The 21,036-nt window shown below is 41.3% G+C and overlaps 1 protein-coding gene across 2 annotated transcripts in view; it reads right to left on the bottom strand.

Moving 5' to 3' along the window:
• LOC124796341 (titin) overlaps window positions 1-21,036 on the bottom strand; it is a 1,000,763-nt gene that overhangs the window by 305,204 nt on the left and 674,523 nt on the right. For both annotated transcript variants that reach the window (XM_047260475.1, XM_047260476.1), the window contains 2 exons: window positions 11,270-11,520; window positions 6,668-6,915 (listed from right to left, as the gene is read on the bottom strand). In XM_047260475.1, the coding sequence (XP_047116431.1) occupies window positions 6,668-6,915; window positions 11,270-11,520 (499 nt within the window). The remainder of the gene's footprint in view (window positions 1-6,667; window positions 6,916-11,269; window positions 11,521-21,036) is intronic.

Genomic DNA, 21,036 nt, shown 5'->3' with positions numbered 1-21,036 from the left:
CTTTGCTGATGGAGGAAACGCATTTCTGAAATCAGTTATTACCAGTGATGTGTCATGGTTGCATTACTATGATCGTGGAGGAAAATGAGCCAGCACAGTGTGGAAATTGCCATGTTCTCCAACACCATAAAAGGTGAAAATTGTTTTGTCTGCAGGGAAAGTGATGGTGATCACATTTTTTTGATCATGGTATGATTTACCACCATCCAGTTCCCCCTCACACTACTGTTAAAGCAGCATACTAAATGTCAGTAATGGATAAACTGAGGAAGCACATTGCAAGGAAACGACTGGATCTTTCTCAGACTGGGTGGCAATTTCATCGCCACAATGTGTGGCCTCAGGTCGCAAATCGAATCAAGCAGTTTCTGCCTCAATTCAACATTATCTGTGCACAGCATCTGCCTTACAGCCCTAATGTTGCACCCTGTGACTTTTTTTCTATTCCCATCACTAAAGGCAAAGCTTCAGGGCATTTGATTTGACAACTCTGAAGCAGTGCTCAAGGAAAGTGAGGCATTCCTCAAGGACCTGACACAGAATGGCCTACACCATATGTCTGAGGAGTGGCAGGGACGCTATAACAAGTGCATTCAAGTAGGAAGGAAGGTCATATAAACATTGAAACAGCGTAATTAACATCAGTGAAAAAATCAGTCTCAGTCTTCGTTGATTAGCCCCTGTATAATCACATTACTCCTTGGTACAGGGAATGATTACATATAGTCAGATAGTGTGATTGCCACACAATTTATTTGCTTTACTGGCCCCTCAGCAACCACTGCAAATGGAGCATTTTGATAAAGGCAGAACTCGTATGGCTTTTAATCTTCCCAATCTAAATCACTGTTAAGTTTCCCTTAATATCATATATGTTTGCACCAAACCCTTTTGTGTTGCAAACATTTGGCTAAGAAATAAACTACCATTTAATATCAGAGAGGTTACTCATTTCCTCAGTTTTGAAGATAAACCTTAAAATAATAGTAGGTCTCCCATTACTTCTCATTGAGTGTATTTACATTTTAATCTGCAGTACCAGTATTCACATTTAAAAATGTGAAAACTTATGGCCTCCTTTTTCCCTTTCTCTCCCCAGTTTTTTTTCTCAGCCCTCTTTCTTGTCTTCTTGCTGAAAGTTTTGTTTCTGTATTTCAGCCATTATAATGCAATTATGATGCTGATTTTAATATAAATTAATTACCTATTAAAAAGTGTGATCTTTCACTGTTACATAAAAACACATACAGTCACGAGCAACTTAAGGAGACACCAATTTAGTAGTACGTAGCCACAACTGTTTGGGGTGCCAATCTGAGATAAGAACAAAATGCGTCTCTAGTGCAAAATCTGCACATAAAGAGCAGCCCGATTCTACACTCACTAGATTTAGATTTATTTTTAAATGTCTTACCAACAGCTCAAGGAATGGCAACTAACGTCGGGGGGAGGAAAAGAAGAGGAGAAAGGGGGGCACCAAACTATATGCCACTTCTGTGGAAATACTGAGTGGGGGTGCTACATGATATGTCGTTTGTGTGGGAAAACATTTTCGAACTTCCTCTGAATGTAGCATACCCTTTTACCCTTCCAGCACTAGTGAAGTATCTTGACAGAGACACTGAAAGAGTTGAGAAGCCACACTGACCTGCTAACACTCAATGGCCACTCACAAATCGTGAAGCTTTATCACTCCTGTATCCAAGAATGAAAAACCTTCCTTGAAAATACAGAAAAATATATGCCAATGTACTGCATGCAGCCAAACAACAAGAAACACAAACCTACATAAGTAATGCTGACAATAAAAGCAAAGCTTGCTGGTCTATTATAAATGTAAATTGCATACCATCAACCCCACAGTAACACAGCAAAATACAGTTTATGATAAGTAAAAAGATGACAAAAGAATAGAATAACACTGTCAATCTCTTCAATGACCATTTTGCCACAGTAGGCCAAAAACTAAGAGAAAAAACATACTGTAGACACAATAGCACATGGAATATGTATATTCATCCCATTCAAAAAACTATGGCTCTATTTCCAGTGACAGGAGAAGAAACACTGCAGATAATAAAAAGTCTAAAACAGACAAAATCATATGGAATTGATGGAATATCATCCATAGAAATTAAATATTGTATGTAGGAACTCAGAAAACCACTTACACAACTAATCAACAAGTCATTCATGGAAGGAATTTTTCCAAACTGTTTGATGACAGCATTGATAAAATCAATGCGTAAAAAGGGAAATGTATATCAACCAGAAAATTAAAGAGCCATAGCTCTTTTACCACTCATATCAAAAATATTTGAATGGGCCTATGCTCAGAGGCTCGTTGCACTTCTGATGAAATATGGGATAATCACTAAAAACCAATTTGGCTTCCAGAAAGCTAAATGTACTATAGATGCAACCATAGATCTAATTGAAAATGTCATAACCAACTTAGAGAGTAGTAACAAATGTGTAGTGGTATTTATGGATTTAACAAAAGCTTCTGACTGCTTAGACCATAAGACATTAGTAGAAATATTAGGAGCGTACGGGGTAAGAGGGATGGAATGAGACTGGATCCTGTTATACCTGGCAACCAGGAACCAATACACAGAAATTACAAAAATGACAAGAGAGAAAATAAGTTCCAAAGCAAGAATTCCACATTTCACTGTCCCACAGGGATCCATTCTTGGCCCATTGCTCTTCATTTTATATACAAATCACATCCCAAATACTGTATATTATGGATATGGAAATAAGTAACGTTATCTAAAGCTTTCCTGAAATAAATCTGCAAAACAACATTGCTAAAACACTTTCATTTAAATTTCAGACTAAAAAACCAACAAATTGAAGATATCAACATTTGTATAGATGGATGCCTAGCAGAAAATTCCAAATACACAAAATTCCTTAGGATGACAATCAACGAAAATTTAGACCGGGACAAGCACATTGAATACATGAGTGGAAAGCTCAGCTCAAACCTATATGTTCTTCAAGTCAGCTTCCTGAAAGAAAGAAATATTGGAAAAATTACATACTACTCACTAATTCATTCCACATTAAGCTATGGCATAATTTTGTGGGGAGGCGCCTCCAAAACAAACCTAAATAGAGTATTCAGAATGCAGAAAAGAGCAATAAGAATAATAGCCAAGTGGAGAGAATCTTGTCGGTCAGCATTCAAAGCACTCAAAATGCTAATGCTAGCAAACATTTACCTTTATGAAGATACTCAAGATACCAAGCCCCAGCACAACCATCACAGTAGGAAGTGGAACTTCTTCCATGAACCCAGACATAACACCATGAAATTAAAAAAATGCCATCCCATGCAGGTCCAAAAGCCCTTGAAAAACTTCCTTCATATTTGAGATAAACAATAAAAATATTTTCAAAAAGTCTCTCAAAATATTTTTGATAGAAAATTGTTACTATAGTACAAATGATTTCATGCACATAGCAGAATAATCCAAAATTAGCATTGTAATAGCATGTGCAAAAATAGGTGTAGACAAGAGTTTGAGATGTAAGATGTGTACTAAAGTAAGACAAATTGCAAAGTAATAGTGTGCACTAAATATAATGTATCTTACAAAACCACAAAATATGTAAAAAAAGAAAACCCTCTCTAACTACACAGAAAAAAATATATACACGCACACAGTACAGGTGATGTAAGCAAATTGTAATTAAAATTATGATATGACACTAGAATACTGAAGTATACAGTCATAATTTGCTAAACGCTAGTTATTAAGCATTTTGTACTACTTCTATTCTTGTGACAAATTTGACTTGATCCATACAATGTATGTTGTCTACAGATCCAATGAAAACAAATAGGATCGCTGATATTCTCGCAAGGATCAAGGTCAGGTGACTTGAGATCTACACAAGCACCCTCACATCTGTGGCGTGACATAATTTGGTAGCTAGGGGCTTGTGCAATGTCTTGCTGAATGCATGATAACATGTGGAGTGGTCAAGCACATATACTTATAATGTCGTTCACCAGTGAGAGATATGCCCGACAGATCAGGAACTCATTTCATCAAGTTAACATTCCCTATATGAGAATACTAATATTATCAGATTTAATGGTGCCCTATTTGCAAGCAAGATGCATCACCTCATGTGTGTGTAGGCAGACTTGCTTCCTACTATTGGATGCTGCCTACAGGAAAATTAAACAGACCTTTGGAGATAAGAGAACCACTTGTATGAACATCAAGAGCTCAGATGGAAACCCAGTTCTAAGCAAAGAAAGGAAAGCAGAAAGGTGGAAGGAGTATATAGAGGGTCTATACAAGGGCGATGTACTTGAGGACAATATTATGGAAATGGAAGAGGATGTACATGAAGATGAAATGGGAGATAAGATACTGCGTGAAGAGTTTGACAGAGCACTGAAAGACCTGAGTCGAAACAAGGCCCCGGGAGTAGACAACATTCCATTGGAACTACTGACGGCCTTGGGAGAGCCAGTCCTGACAAAACTCTACCATCTGGTGAGCAAGATTTATGAAACAGGCGAAATACCCTCAGACTTCAAGAAGAATATAATAATTCCAATCCCAAAGAAAGCAGGTGCAGACAGATGTGAAAATTACAGTACAGTCAGTTTAATAAGCCACAGCTGCAAAATACTAACACGAATTATTTACAGACGAATGGAAAAACTAGAAGAAGCTGACCTCGGGGAAGATCAGTTTGGATTCCGTAGAAATACTGGAACACGTGAGGCAATACTGACCTTACGACTTATCTTAGAAGAAAGATTAAGGAAAGGCAAACCTACATTTCTAGCATTTGTAGACTTAGAGAAAGCTTTTGACAATGTTGACTGGAATACTCTCTTTCAAATTCCGGAGGTAGCAGGGGTAAAATACAGGGAGCGAAAGGCTATTTACTATTTGTACAGAAACCAGCTGGCAGTTATAAGAGTCGAGGGACATGAAAGGGAAACAGTTGTTGGGAAGGGAGTAAGACAGGGTTGTAGCCTCTCCCCGATGTTATTCAATCTGTATATTGGGCAAGCAGTAAAGGAAACAAAAGAAAAATTCGGAGTAGGTATTAAAATCCATGGAGAAGAAATAAAAACTTTGAGGTTCGCCGATGACATTGTAATTCTGTCAGAAACAGCAAATGACTTGGAAGAGCAGTTGAACGGAATGGACAGTGTCTTGAAGGGAGGGTATAAGATGAACATCAACAAAAGCAAAACAAGGATAATGGAATGTAGTCGAATTAAGTCGGGTGATGCTGAGGGAATTAGATTAGGAAATGAGACACTTAAAGTAGTAAAGGAGTTTTGTTATTTGGGGAGCAAAATAACTGATGATGGTCGAAGTAGAGAGGATATGAAATGTAGACTGGCAATGGCAAGGAAAGTGTTTCTGAAGAAGAGAAATTTGTTAACATTGAGTATAGATTTAAGTGTCAGGAAGTCTTTTCTGAAAGTATTTGTATGGAGTGTAGCCATGTATGGAAGTGAAACATGGAGGATAAATAGTTTGGACAAGAAGAGAATAGAAGCTTTCGAAATGTGGTGCTACAGAAGAATGCTGAAGATTAGATGGGTAGATCACATAACTAATGAGGAAGTATTGAATAGGATTGGGGAGAAGAGAAGTTTGTGGCACAACTTGACCAGAAGAAGGGATCGGTTGGTAGGACATGTTCTGAGGCATCAAGGGATCACCAATTTAGTATTGGAGGGCAGCGTTGAGGGTAAAAATCGTAGAGGGAGACCAAGAAATGAATACACTAAGCAGATTCAGAAGGATGTAGGTTGCAGTAGGTACTAGGAGATGAAGAAGCTTGCACAGGATAAAGTAGCATGGAGAGCTGCATCAAACCAGTCTCATGACTGAAGACCACAACAACAACAACTGCAAATAACTGTCCAGGCACAGCTATTAATGAGTCACGGCTGCCACACAGAATGGTTACGACAACATATTGTGAAGAAATGAAAACATTGTTGATGCTGAAGCCATGAATATGTTCCAGGCATATGAATAACACCCTGGCCATGTGCAGCTATCTGCAAGTAATAACTCTGAGGTGGTCTGTTTTAGTGACAAGGCACAAAATAGTTCCGTTACATGTCATCCAACTGTAGATTTTGCCCTAACATACAACCTGCAACATGTGCTATAGTGTTCGTTTGCATAAAGGTACTACTTGAAAATGGTAAAAATTCAATATTTGTCATGAAGTGTGTATAATAAAGATGACATTGTGCTGTCAATATTCTTCCCACAAATAAAAATATCATCCTAAAACATCAGTCAGGCAGGCTGGTTACTCATAAATCTAAAAGAGTGGAAAGAGAAGATACTGCTGTGAAAACGCTAAATGATATAGTTGACTGAGGTTATGATTTTCATTACCCCTGAAAGGTTCTGAAGCCATTCATAAATGAGATGAAAGAAAATTTGTGCTAACAAGCCTTATAACATTCATTTTTTACACATGTGCTATCTTCTTGTGAAATTGGTAGAAACAGTCTATAATATTAAAATACTAACATGCAATTATCAAGCCTTGACTCCCTTGGGATTTACTGGGGATACACAGAGAGCGGGGAGGGGGGTGCAGAAATAGCACTTCAGTCTGGATGCTCTATTTGATTGTCCACAGATGCACATACCTTGGCTTCTGGCAACAGGCGACGGTGCTCTGCAAGCAGTATCTCGGCACTGGCAGCAGAGTCACCAAGCACGTCAGCGAGTTCGTGACGCCGCCTGTCCACAGCGTCCTCGAGAGCACGCAGGTCTCGGGCGACGAGCATGAGAGCCAGGCACTGCTCGAGGCGCTCGCGCCGCCGAGAGAATGCCAGTTCCAGCTGCTGCCGCCGATCGTGTAATGCCTCCATCCAGTGCTCCACCTGTGAGTTTGCTGCAACATTTAACATTTTAATAAGTTTCCTGCCTAAAGGTACATGTAAAATAATGTAGAAAGCAGGATGTTCTTCTCTTTTATAATATACATTCCTTTCAGTACAGTGCCATCAATTTCCTCATTGTGTGGCTTCAGTTGCCAGAGACTGCAGTTACATGTGTGCAAGTTGAATTTGTATGTGTGTGTGTGTGTGTGTGTGTGTGTGTGTCGTCTATTTTTGACGAAGCCTTGCCGGCCATAAGCTTATTTGTTGTGCCTATCTGTAACTCAGCATTTCTGCTATCCTTTCCTTTTCATAACATTTTGAATTTTACATACTGAAATTTCCAAACTCATCTACAAGTTGGATAACCAATACACATTGATTCTGAGAATGCGGGAAGTGTAACTGACGATACCTTTGCACATGCCAGCATTTTTCTACAACTGGTATACAAGTCATTGTTTTCTCGCAAAATGCAATTAATCCAGTCCAAATAACATATTTTATCAAATACTTTCTTCTTTATTTCAGCAATGTCCCAAAACCATAATTTACTCACAGTACTACATGGTGTAGGCTATAATGTACATGGCAAACTAGATACTGTATCAACAAATCATCTTATTAATGGGCATTAAACTGAACATCCCAAAAAGGCTTAATATTCAACAATATTAATATTCTTTTTATCATCTCAGCAGCTGTTTCTTCGTAAAGTGACCAGTATGTTTGTCTAGTAAATAAGCCCAATAAAGGCATCAGAGGTTCTGATTTATGTATTATACACATTCTTTTGCTAAACTGTTATTGATATATTGAGAGATGTGATGAGACGACAGGTGTGAATGCATGGCAGCAAGGTCTTTAGCGGCCGTACTAAAGTAGTATGAGACGAGTGTGGATAATGTGTGCAACATTATTAAAAACTGGAACTACGAGGAAAAACATAAAATAACACTCCAAAAATATGTGCACACACGCACACTGGAGCACACACACACACACACACACACACACACACACACACACACACACACACACACACACACACACACACAAACTAACAAAACTATAAAAAGTCACCCACTGTGTCAGACTGAGAACCAAGAGGAAAAAGAATTAAAATACCACACCAGAGATCTGTGGCTGGCTGATCACTGGAATAAAAAGGATGAGACAGCCGCTCTGCAACACATTAAAATCTCCTTCTTAAAATCTTAAGGCTGACTTCAGACACATTGCAAAACTCTGAAACCTTGACTACTCATCTCATCAGCAACAACAAGGGCAGATCTCCAATGAAATTCACTTCTGTCTCATCAACATGCTATAAAATGCACTGGGTTAAATGTGACATACAGTGATCTGCATGCCCCACGCATAACATTGGGGATCTCTCCCCAGAGTCAGAAGCCATACTGGTTCCCAGCAGAATAATACCTGCTTTCCTCAACAGCTGAAGGAAGTAAAGCTGGTCATGCACAAGATGAATGATTTTCTCTGATGGATGAATGTTCTGCAAAGATTTAGGGTACTAAGAGAATCGGAGCAGATGAGAAACTGTTAGCCTTGAAGATGCCTTGTCTGATTAAGATCTTCACCAACACATAGAGCTCTGCAGTAATTATACTATATCCACTTTGAAGGCAAATCCTGAAGATAGAGTTGGGATGAACTATTGAAAGCCAATGGAATCTCTTTGTTTAGAACCATCTGTATGCACAAACTTAAAATGGTGATGCCTGTCTAAAATGGAAAAAAAACAAACGGAAACGTAAAATCTGGAGTGCAGTTTTTCTTGTAATTCATAAAGTCTAAAATAACTCTGGGCCTCTGTAGAAGCCAAGGTGAAAACTTGCGCCAATCTTGGTGTAAAGCTTTAAAACCAGCTGAACCAAACTGTAAAAGGCAATCCTTTCCACAAATCCCATAGGGATTGATTATGAACAAGCCTTTCCATTCGTGGCCAAGCAATGGTAGGGAATGCAGATGTGTTTGACATGGTTAGTGACTTATAAGCCAGTCACACCATCCATCAGGAGCTGTCACCACAGCACAGCCATACGGTATGAGGCTGGTTCTAAAGGCCCCAGTGGCCAGCGTAAATCCCTCACGGTGCAACACATAAAACTTGCAGATTTATACACCATGCATGCATAATCAAGCCAAGATAGCACAGATGTTCTGTAAAACATATCCAGGAGTGATAGTCTGGGGACCCATTTCCTTTCATAGCAGAAACGCTTTGATGTCATCCACGGCACCTTTACAGCACAGCAGTATGTCGATGATACTCTATGCCCCGTTTTGTTGCAAACCATCCTGGGCTTACATTTCAGCAAGATAATGCCCACCCCCATATGGGAAGAGTTTCTACTGCTTGTCTTCATGCTTGGTAAACCCTACTTTGTCCAGCAGACCACTTCCCAATTAAGAACATTTGGAGCATTACGGGTAGCGCCCTCCAACCATCTCAGGATTTTGACAATCTAATGCGCCAATTAGAATTTGGCACGATATCCCTCACAGGGACTTCCAACAACTCTATCAATCAATGCCAAGCCCAACAACTGATTGCATAAGAGCTGGAGGTGGACCAATGCTTTATTGACTTGCTCAATTTGTGAACCTTTTTCTCCTGAATAAATCATCCAAAATAAATCAACAGTGCTTGAACAACAAAACGGAAGGTATCTGTAAGGAACAACATTCTCCGGAAATTATCGGGTACAACCTGGGGGACACATCCTCACATCTTAAGAAATTCTGCTGTAGCTCTTTGTTATTCAGCTTCAGAATATGCTTGCCCTGTCTGGTGCAGATCTAGTCATGTTAAACAAGTGGATATCGCCTTGAATGTAACCTGCAGACTCATTACGGGATGTTTGAGATCTACACCACTTGATAAAGTTTATTGTCTAGTGGGCATCCACCTCCAGATATCCGTTGTAAATGTGCATCCAGACTGGAAAAGTCATTGAATCTGAAGACCCACGCATTACACGGGTATCAGCCAGCAGTACAATAGCTCAAGTCAAGGAAAAGCTTTCTCCATTCAACTGAAAGCCTCACTGAACCACCTTCAAACTTCAGTCAATTCATGGCATTCCACATCCAGCCACCTTGCAGGGTGGATGATCCTGACCGAAAGCCTCCCACCAGGTCACGAAGAAAGCTGGTCAATATGGAAGGCCCTCAACAGGCTGCGTTCTAGAGTTAGAAGAATGAAGACCAACTTGAAAAAGTGAGGATTTGCAAGCGACTCCACAGCATGGGAATGTGGTGAAGAACAGACAATGAGTCATCTTCTTGTCTGTAGCCTGTGCCCAACATCATGCTCGCCACAGAATGTAATCAATGCCACCAAGGAAGCATGAGAAGTTGCTGCATACTGGTCACACCGCATTTAATTGTGATGCTTATAGTACCATGTTTTGGAACATTTTGTATAACTTGTAAGCTAAAGTATGTGTTTCTGACACGATTAAATAAAAATCCAATTTTTCTGAAATTGTTATCACTTGTTTGTCTGAGATGCACACCACATCTGCTGATTTCTATCTCATTTGGATAATTCCTTCATGGAGAACTTTTTTTTTCCTCCTTCCTAGACTAAGTTTTTCCTTACTGAAATATGATAGGTCATACAGAGAATAAGTGAAAAAAATCTGGCAACAACCCATTTATCATTCTCTTCATGTGAAAAGTAAGCATGAACTTTTTTGTTAATGGATGTATACTCTCTCCTGCAAATCATATGGTCAAATATGTGATTGTGATGGGAATGAAGGAACAACTGAATTAAGATGTTCTAAATGGGTACAAATGTTCAGATCATAAAATTATACTTTTCAGAACAAAGACAGAAAGAGGTGACCCATAAATCTGACTGTACAAATGATGAAAAGGAGGCACGCCGTGTTTAAACAGATTGGATGTTTCATAATGACAACACTCCGGAGCCTTGACCCGCACCCCACCACAACAGTGAGAAAATGAAAGAGCATTACCAGCTGATTATCATCTGCTTTGTCATTAGTTCATACAGAAAATGTTGTGCTGAAATACTAAGATGCTGTCCCACTTATAGCTTCAGCATAATGTGTCAAGTATGTATATGCATCATGCATAAGACTATGATATACAGGGTAGTGTCATGTACGTATTGTTATGAATGAAATAAAAAGAAGAGGGAGGGTGAAACCAGTGCTAGTACACATGAAGTGTAGCAAGGTGGTATACCTTCATCTATGTGATTCCATTCCCAAGATTACTGCACCCACATTGGGGGTTAAGACTGAGTTAGAATAATCACTAAATTACACAATAGCAAACTGCTTCCAATGGCTCTACTGTGATGTAACTCACCGTAGCTGGCAGCGACCCGGATGGCATTTGGCCGCGAATCGAGTGTGCCGAGAGCTACCAACTCGCGCAACTTGTCAAGCAGTGCACGGCCGTCCTGCAAGGCGGGCATCAGCGACTCCAGGGAAACGCGGCGCGCCTCGTGCAATGCGGACAGCGCCTCCTTGGCTGACTCTGCGTCTGTCGGCAGCCCTGAAGCCTCATCGCACGCCACTTCTAGGACCCGCATTGCCTCCGAGCACGATGCTGCATGCCTGCAACCGTGTCCACATTTAATTAATGTGCATCACTTGGCCCCCACAATTTAGTTTGCTTCTGACTGTAGTGATAATTATCACTGTGCCTGTGAAAGATGATGAATGGTATGTCAATTCTACATAGCCGAATTCTCCTTCTTCCAAATATGACTTGAAGTAAAATTTTCAGATTTCTTTACTCTGACATTAATGTGCATCCTACAAGCTGCAAACCTGCATGTATCTCCAAATGTTTTACAAACCAAGTATAGATACAACAGTTGATGAATTAAGAAAATGTTCTCACTGAACTATGACTGTGGCTACAGTATCTCTTCCAAACAGAAATCTTCAAACTGATCTACATTATCTCATGTTAATTTGTTGAACATATGTTGACTGCAAACTACTGAACATGTCCTTAAGTAAAAGTTCTTTGAGGTTTACAAAACAACTTGTGGCACAGTGACAAGCATGCAATGAAAGGCAATGTTGCAACATTATGACACATGACACAGTAATAAGAATACAAGAAACACCATAAAGTTACTTTTACTATTTACTACATGTGATGTCCCTCCAATAGTGGCATAGAGAATGTCAGTACTGGGTGGGATGCTCTGATTTTTATAGCACCACTGGATACATAATGACTCATCATACAGTAGATCAGACCATCCAGCATGGTCTGTGATAATGCTTCCCTCTAGTGGAGCACTGCAGTCTAGAGTTTATCAATACTCCATGAAGGTGGTGTTATAGCATCCGTTTCAGCTTAATGCAATCCATACATGTTTATAAGTCCAGGGAGTGAGTTTGCCCCCTCTACACAGGTTTTTCCTCATACTGCTGGTACTTCTTCACCACGCCAGATCCATGCTGTTGAGCATTATTTTTCAACACATGGACCCAGCTGCAATATTGATGAGCCTGTTGAGGGGTCCCAGGACCACAACAGATACACAGATGGGATAAAGTCACTCTGCAGGCTAAACTGTGACACCTCTGTGATCAGGATGCCACAACAATGTTCAGGAGTTCACTCTTGTAGTGAGCAGAACACCACTTTTACCAATACACACACTTTCTTTACATGGAGGGGATGCATATGGCAGTTCACTGAAAATAATTAGCAACTTCTGAAAATTAACAACAAACATTCTGCCAAGAGATGTGTGAACTGGTGGTCACTGCATTAGTACAGTATAGACGGCAGGTACAGCGCTACTTGGGCAGCTTCTAAGACTTCGGCTAAGATACCAGTCATGACATCGTGTTGTAGAAGAACTGATTTACCTTGATGGCATTCTCAGTGATTGTTTCACACCAGGACAAACACAACAAGAGATGGAAAACGGGATTTCTAAAAAATAAATAAATAAATAAATCTTTGCAGGTCAACAGCCTTGCCGCAGTGGATACACCAGTTCCCGTGAGATCACCGAAGTTAAGTGCTGTTGGGCGTAGGCGGCACTTGGATGGGTGACAATCCAGCCCCCATGCGCTGTTGCCATTTTACGGGGTGCACTCAGCCTCGTGATGCAAATTGAGGAGCTACTCGACCAAATAGTAGCGGCTCCGATCAAGAACACAATCATAATGACCAGGAGAGTGGTGTGCTGACCCCACGCCCTCCTATCCGCATCCTCCTCTGAGGATAATACGGCGGTCGGATGGTCCCGGTAGGCCACTCTCAGCCTGACGACGGAGTGCTTTTTTTTTTTTTTTTTTTTTTTTTCAGGTCAAACTTGTATCCTCCCCTGCCATGCACACAGATGTATCAGTTTGAAGGACAGCACATGGATACTGACTATTAGCAAAAGTACCCATAGCCATTTGTGGTGAAATCTCAATGCTATTTTCTCTATTGCCACTAATCTCCTCGCATCTGTAAATGCCAGATGGTTTGTGTTCAATAATTGCCCGTAGTGTTACACCTTTAGTCCCAGATGTTTGTTCTTGTGTTTCCCGTCAAGTATTCACATATTTTTTAAAATTAACTGCGCCACACTAAAATTGTACCACTGCCATATGACAAACTACATTCTACAATGAAACTCCAGGTAGAAATATCAACGATGTAGGAAACACAAATTGCTCCTTACCGTAAAGAAGCCACGTGAAGTTGCAAACAGGTACAATTAAAAGACATTCACATATAGCTTTCGGCCACAGACTTTCTCAGTAAAAAACACACACACACACACACACACACACACCAAATCTATCTGCGAAAAGCTTTGTACTTAGTTGGTAGTACCCTGCAGATCAGATACACCTGCGCATGCACAGGGGCACTTTGAACTGAAACGGCAAACGGTCTCGAAAACAGCTCAAAAACAGATGTAAGAGTGGCAGTGTCCTCAAAACCTTCATAAAACAATCGTTGTAATTCTTGCAAGACCACAATGAATTCTTCAAACCTCGCGATTTCTTAAACACCAGTGAGCTTAGGGAACTCGACTGTCTTCGTCTGATTTTCTTTTTAAATCCATCTCCATCAAACCAGAAAGAAGTTACCTTGCAACTTCTTACTGTGGGCAGTGTGCGGTCAAGTCCACTCAAAACGCGAAGCTGGAGTCCATTCCGGATGTGCTAATTTTCGTTCCTGCACTCCTTTTTCCTTCATAAATTCAACAGTAGCGAGATTTAAATCGAAAAATCGTTCCAGGCAAGCCCTTGACTTAACCAACATACTTTGCAGTAATAAATGAAGTCTCCATACTCTTCGTTCATGTCCACTGAAAACTGTTGCGTCTGAAAATGGAGTAACGGGCGCGGCTTCAGAAATTTTACTATTCGTACCATCCATCAATTTCTTCAAGTGCACCACGCCTACAAATTTAGCAAGAAAAATGAATCCCGCCTGTCAGTCGTCGTAAATTTTTGCGCCTTCATTGTCATCCGAAAGTTTAAATTCTTCCTGTGTGGTACTATACTCCGTCCATCACAAGAATAAAACTCATGTAAACATTACACACTATGTATTCTTCCGCGTTTGCTGGAACCTCATTGGATTTCGTTTCACGTGGAGCAGGAGCCAATCTGTCTCGAATACAGTCAAGTATGATAATGAGGATACGTATTATGCTGTGCTTTAGGCGTATGTCGACTCAGCGATAATGCGGGGAACAGTTTTACCGGCGCATTTAACGTGGAAAGCACTGAGCCAGCCACCTGGTCCAACTAACCTGCAGTGAAGAGAATAGTTGTAGTGAAAGGCGTAAAAAGAGACGAGCAGAGAACAATATAGTCTTGAATGTCATTTAATTTTTGAACAGAAGGAAAGAATGGTAAAAGTCAGGAGAAATGCTTCTTAGATGATCTGAAGGAAAACATGTTCTCGGTCTTAGTTAACATAGTACTGTAATTAAAAACGAGAGTGATGAAAATTCGTGACGTTAACAAGGGTAATTTTTCTGCAGGCGTAAAAGCGCACTGCTGGGATTTTACGATGTAATTAAATATTGAAGCCACTGAAGGTATTACAGTCAGTTGTCTGGTAATCTCTGAACTTCTTGCACATGGGACTCAGGAAAGCGGTATATTTCAGTAACGAGGCGATAGAATCCCTAGCCATCAGAAAGTCCACATTTCCTCCTCCTCCTCCTCCTCCTTCTTTATGATGTACTGTTCTGCATTTCGCCCTCGTTCGGCAGTGACGTGTCATAAAGCTTCGTGCATTAGTTCCAGTAAGTTTGCCAGTTAAAACTTCTTGTTATTTCTCGCGATAAATCCCTTAACTTGGCTCCAGATCAACTGTATTGGGTTCAGAGAGCAGTGGTACGGTGATAACTGTAAAAACGCAGAACTTGTGCAGTGTGCTCGACGCCGTGAAATTGTTTTCCGTGTTTCTACGACGCTTATCATTCTCGTTCGTGTGAGACCACATCTGTCCTATAAAACAGTGGTCATATTCAAACAAAGAGTATTTGATTTTTCGTTTTTCTCCAAAAAATTTAATTGTGTAATGTTTTCTTAACCTCAAAATCTGTAACAATATTTTATAATATATCGATAATTAAGAATGTGTGTTTGCAATGAAAACTAGAGTTCTGCATGTGACATGTAATTAGAAACCAGAATGCATTTTTCTTGAAAAAATGGTGGTTAAGTATGAGTTAATTACCACACATTGATAAATTTCATAGATAAATGATTTGGATATTAATACAGAACAAAAAAAAATTGTTATCATAATGGGCTTCGAACAACCGCCCGCTAACCCGCCCGATTATCTAACAACGACGCTAGCGTTCACGCCTAGATTAAATTGCACCTGCCTCTCTTACATTTATTACATCGTGTCTCAATAAACGTCAAAGCTCTCTGTAATGTTGTGAAAACATTAAGGACAACTTATTTCTAGCAATTAACGGTGTTCAGCGTGCATGTTTCACTAGGAAGCAGTGTCATCCATTTTTGCGGTACACATGAACAATGAGACAGTCGCCGGCCGAAGTGGCCATGCGGTTAAAGGCGCTGCAGTCTGGAACCGCAAGACCGCTACGGTCGCAGGTTCGAATCCTGCCTCGGGCATGGATGTTTGTGATGTCCTTCGGTTAGTTAGGTTTAACTAGTTCTAAGTTCTAGGGGACTAATGACCTCAGCAGTTGAGTCCCATAGTGCTCAGAGCCATTTTTTTGAATGAGACAGTCAGAGCACAAGTAGCGCTAACTGAGGCTGTGACCGTACACGATTTTTGAAATAAAAATTACGTAGCTAAAGTATGATTAAGTAAACCGCTGATGGATGTTAATACATCAAAATGTCTTAAAGTTTCATTTGCAGTGACATAGTAATAAAATATCAAATACATAATTTTGACCTACTTCCAAAAGCGGAACAACACCAGTGTTCCGGAGCTAGGGCTATTGATCAACCATCGCGTTTGTGTTCGTTTACATCAGTTTTATTTTTATGAAGAACGGAGTATATAATATCGTTTTGTAGAAAATAAGTATAACCCGTCGCTTATGCGAATTGAGAATTCTCACCCCTCTGCCCAATCATTTTAAAGGATTGTGACGATGGATCGCTAGACTGCCTCTTTTCGTGCAAACAGCCACTGGACCTGTGAACGTTCTTCACACCACGAACAAACAGCGAAGGGTAAACAGAGCTGACACCGCTATTGTGCCGAACTCTTGAGAGCTGTGCCGACAGCAAACCGCCGCACCGCAGTGCTAAATCAAATGTCGCGCTGTTCCGGGTACTTCCGACAATGACCGAGCACAGCCGAGTGACAGGCCGGGCCTCGGCGCGCCCGCGGCCCGCCCTGGTCTACGTACTTATTACTTTGCCTGCAGCTCCCGAAAAAGAAGAGGCATCATTATAACATTAAGCATAGTCGTGAGAGGAGAATTACACTGCATTAAAATTGCAACGTCATGAATACAGTATCCTACAGTGATTTTTTAACATCTCAGCGCAAGCGCTCCAAGTAGGTACCGCACGTAGAGACAGGGAAAAGCAACTGCCCCTAGGGACAAAATAAAAAAACAAATCGTAAACAGAACTAGCGTCCCGTCCCGCCGAACAGTGCTGAGTATCAGTTTAAAATGAAATTAAGATTGGCTAGTGGTAATAGAGGACTTATACAGGGTGGTCCATTGATAGTGATCGGGCCAAATATCTCACGAAATAAGCGTCAAATGAAAAAACTACAAAGAGCGAAACTCGTCTAGCTTGAAGGGGGAAACCAGATGGCGCTATGGTTGGCCCGCTAGATGGCGCTGCCATAGGTCAAACGGATATCACCTGCGTTTTTTTTTAAATAGGAACCCACATTTTTATTAGATATTTGTGTAGTACGTACAGAAATATGAATGTTTTAGTTGGACCACTTTTTTCGCTTAGTGATAGATGGCGCTGTAATAGTCACAAACGTATAAATACATGGTATCACGTAACATTCCGCCAGTGCCGACGGTATTTGCTTCATGACACATTAGCCGTGTTAAAATGGACCGTTTACCAATTGCGAAAAAGGTCGATATCGTGTTGATGTATGGCTATTGTGATCGAAATGCCCAACGGGCGTGTGCTATGTTTGCTGCTCGGTATCCTGGACGACATCATCCAAGTGTCCGGACCGTTCACCGGATAGTTACGTTATTTAAGGAAACATGAAGTGTTCAGCCACATGTGAAACGTCAACCACGACCTGCAACAAATGATGATGCCCAAGTAGGTGTTTTAGCTGCTGTCGCGGCTAATCCGCACATCAGTAGCTGACAAATTGCGCGAGAATCGGGAATCTCAAAAACGTCGGTGTTGAGAATGCTACATCAACATCGATTGCACCCGTACCATATTTCTGTGCACCAGGAATTGCATGGCGACGACTTTGAACGTTGTGTACCGTTCTGCCACTGGGCACAAGAGTAATTACGGGACGATGGCCAATTTTTTACACGCATTCTATTTAGCGACGAAGCGTCATTCACCAACAGCGGTAACGTAAACCGGCATAATATGCGCTATTGGGCAACGGAAAATCCACGATGGCTGCGACAAGTGAAACATCAGCGACCTTGGCGGGTTAATGTATGGTGCGGTATTATGGGAGGAAGGATAATTGGCCCCCATTTTATCGATGGCAATCTAAATGGTGCAATGTATGCTGATTTCCTACGTAATGTTCTACCGATGTTACTACAAGATGTTCCACTGCAAGAGAGAATTGCGATGTACCTCCAACATGATGGATGTTTGGCACATATCTCGCGTGCGGTTGAAGTAGTATTGAATAGCATACTTCACGACAGGTGGATTGGTCGTCGAAGCACCATACCGTGGCCCGCACCTTCACCGGATCTGACGTCCCCGGATTTCTTTCTGTGGGGAAAGTTGAAGGATATTTGCTATCGTGATCCACCGACAACGCCTGACAACATGCGTCAGCGCATTGTCAATGCATGTGCGAACATTACGGAAGGCGAACTACTCGCTGTTGAGAGGAATGTCGTTACACGTATTGCCAAATGCATTGAGGTTGACGGACATCATTTTGGGCATTTATTGCATTAATGTGGCATTTACAGGTAATCACGCTGTAACAGCATGCGTTCTCAGAAATGATAAGTTCACAAAGGTACATGTATCACGTTGGAACAACCGAAATAAAATGTTCAACCGTACCTACGTTCTGTATTTTAATTTAAAAACCCTACCTGTTACCAACTATTCGTCTAAAATTGTGAGCCATATGTTTGTGACTATTACAGCGCCATATATCACAAGTGAAAAAAGTGGTCCAAATAAAACATTCATATTTCTTTACGTACTACACGAATATGTAATAAGAAATGGGGTTCCTATTTTTAAAAAAACGGTTTCCCCCTTCAAGCTAGACAAGTTTCGTTCTTTGTAGTTTTTTCGTTTGACGCTTATTTCGTGAGATATTTGGCCCGGTCACGATCAATGGACCACCCTGTATACAGAGAATAGCTCTATGAGTAACAGTCCTATATAGACCCTGTAAGTAGCAAGTGTACCCAGGGCGATGTGTGATAACATCTGAAAACTAATGTGGGTCTTTCCTCCCTCCTCAGCTCAGATCTCGGGTACGCTATCTGTGACGGTCTCTGCCCTCCGTTAAAGATAGAAATTTTGGCCGCACCAAGCGCCACCAGATCCTCCTTTACAGTGATTCCAAATGTCTTTGTTGGTCGCGGCCGGTGTGTGAAGGTGCGCACCACTGCTGTCACAGCTGCCGTTCACATCTCTCGGAAATGATGTGTGGCCACTGTGGTAGCTGAACTTTAAGTACCGGCACTGATACGACCAGGGTTGGTCGGCCTTAGAATCCCCGTTCATGAGTTATCGTAAGGTGTTAAGCATTCAAGTGAGAGCGTATGCTTTGTCCATGTCGGAAAAAAAAGAAAACAGCCTGTAAGCGCTACCAGCATTAGAACGGCTGCTGTATAGACGCCTTCAGTGGGGTCAGATTATAAACAGTCGAATGATATCCACTCATAATGCAGGCGACTAAGACGCTTCTTGGTTTTTACAATCTAGCTAAGGGTAGGTTCACCATACACTCCAAGGTCTTCTCGCAGATCGTAAACATAGCACTACAATAACTACATAGGTCTGTGAGGTATTTCCCATGTTCCAAAAATAGGAAATGAGTATCTGATCCCTCCAAGAATGGAAATTGTCCTTTCTGTCAATCTTGATTTAAAAGAACGAGGAGCGCTTGTTCTGGCTGGTCGTTAAACTGTCGCAACTACTAATACCGAACCTGATCACGACCTAGAGCAGTGTCCACAGCTTTCCCGTGTGAAAGAGGAGCAGTTGGGCTCTTTCCCACTGACGGAAATGAATTACGGAATGTTCTTTACCACGTGATCGTCGTACTCGCGTAATTTTCTGCCGTTGCCTGCTGCGGTTGTGTACAGGGTCTCTCGTGTCGACACAGCCGACATTGGCAACCTGGATTGTGTGTTGCAAATTATCCTAATGGTTTCCAGCACTTCAATGGAACTTGAATAGTTTAACCCAGTTCCTTACTCTTCTTAATGATTCATTTTATTTTTACCCTCGCAACAATAAAGCTGCGAGGTTCTCTGCAGATGGTCTTCGTTGGAACTTTTCTAGTTCTGTCTGCCTCTCCTGGATGGCAGTGCAGTAATCGTCGTTTCGCCAAGGGAACGGATGCTTCCTGAGCTAGCACAGAGACGTCGACACGCTGCGTCAGCTGCCTGATGGATTGCTCTTGTGATGAGATAACCTAGTGTTAGGCGCTGTCTCTGATTTCAAACACAGACAGCTCGCTGCACAGCGCTCAGTTTGCACTACTGAGTTAGTGCTCCGTTGACTTCCCTTCAGTGACCACAAGTGACCACCTGTCGATGTAGTAGCTTAAGTCAGCAGGATTTGCAAGGGACCGTAAATATGATGATGATGTTTGGTTTGTAGGACGCTAGACTGTGCGGTTATCAGCGCCCGTACCAAATCCCAAACTCGCCACGGTCACGAATGATGAAATGATAAGGACAACACAAACACCCAGTCCCCGGGCAAAGAAAATTCCCACCCGTGATCCAGATGCAGCAACGCTAGCCAGTAGACCACGAGCTGCGGACGGATCTAAAATATGATGACAGATCAATGGTGGCGGTTGGTCAGAACATCATAGTTATTTCTACATCTACACGATTACTTTGCAATTCACAATTAAATGCCTAGCACGGGGACGTCGACCCAATTTCAAGCTATTTCTCTACCGTTCCACTCTCGAACTGCGCTGTCGAAAAACGAACACTTAAATCTTCCCCTGCGAGCTCTGATTTATATTATTTTATTATGATGATCATTCCTCCGTATGTAGGTGGGCTACAATAAAGTATTTTCACATTCGGAGGAGAAAGTTGGTGATTGAAATTGCATGATAAAATCCTGCCGCAACGAAAATTGACTTTCTCACGAATCCAGTCGCATAACTGAGGCGATACCACATAGACCCGCAATTTTATTGACGTCGCTTGTGAGAAACAGTGTCAAGAGCCTTCCTGAAATCTAAAATTA

Source organism: Schistocerca piceifrons, chromosome 4, assembly GCF_021461385.2.
Source record: "Schistocerca piceifrons isolate TAMUIC-IGC-003096 chromosome 4, iqSchPice1.1, whole genome shotgun sequence".
NCBI lineage: Eukaryota > Metazoa > Arthropoda > Insecta > Orthoptera > Acrididae > Schistocerca > Schistocerca piceifrons.
Note: the sequence above shows the minus strand (reverse complement) of the source record. Positions and strands in the feature narration are given on the sequence as shown.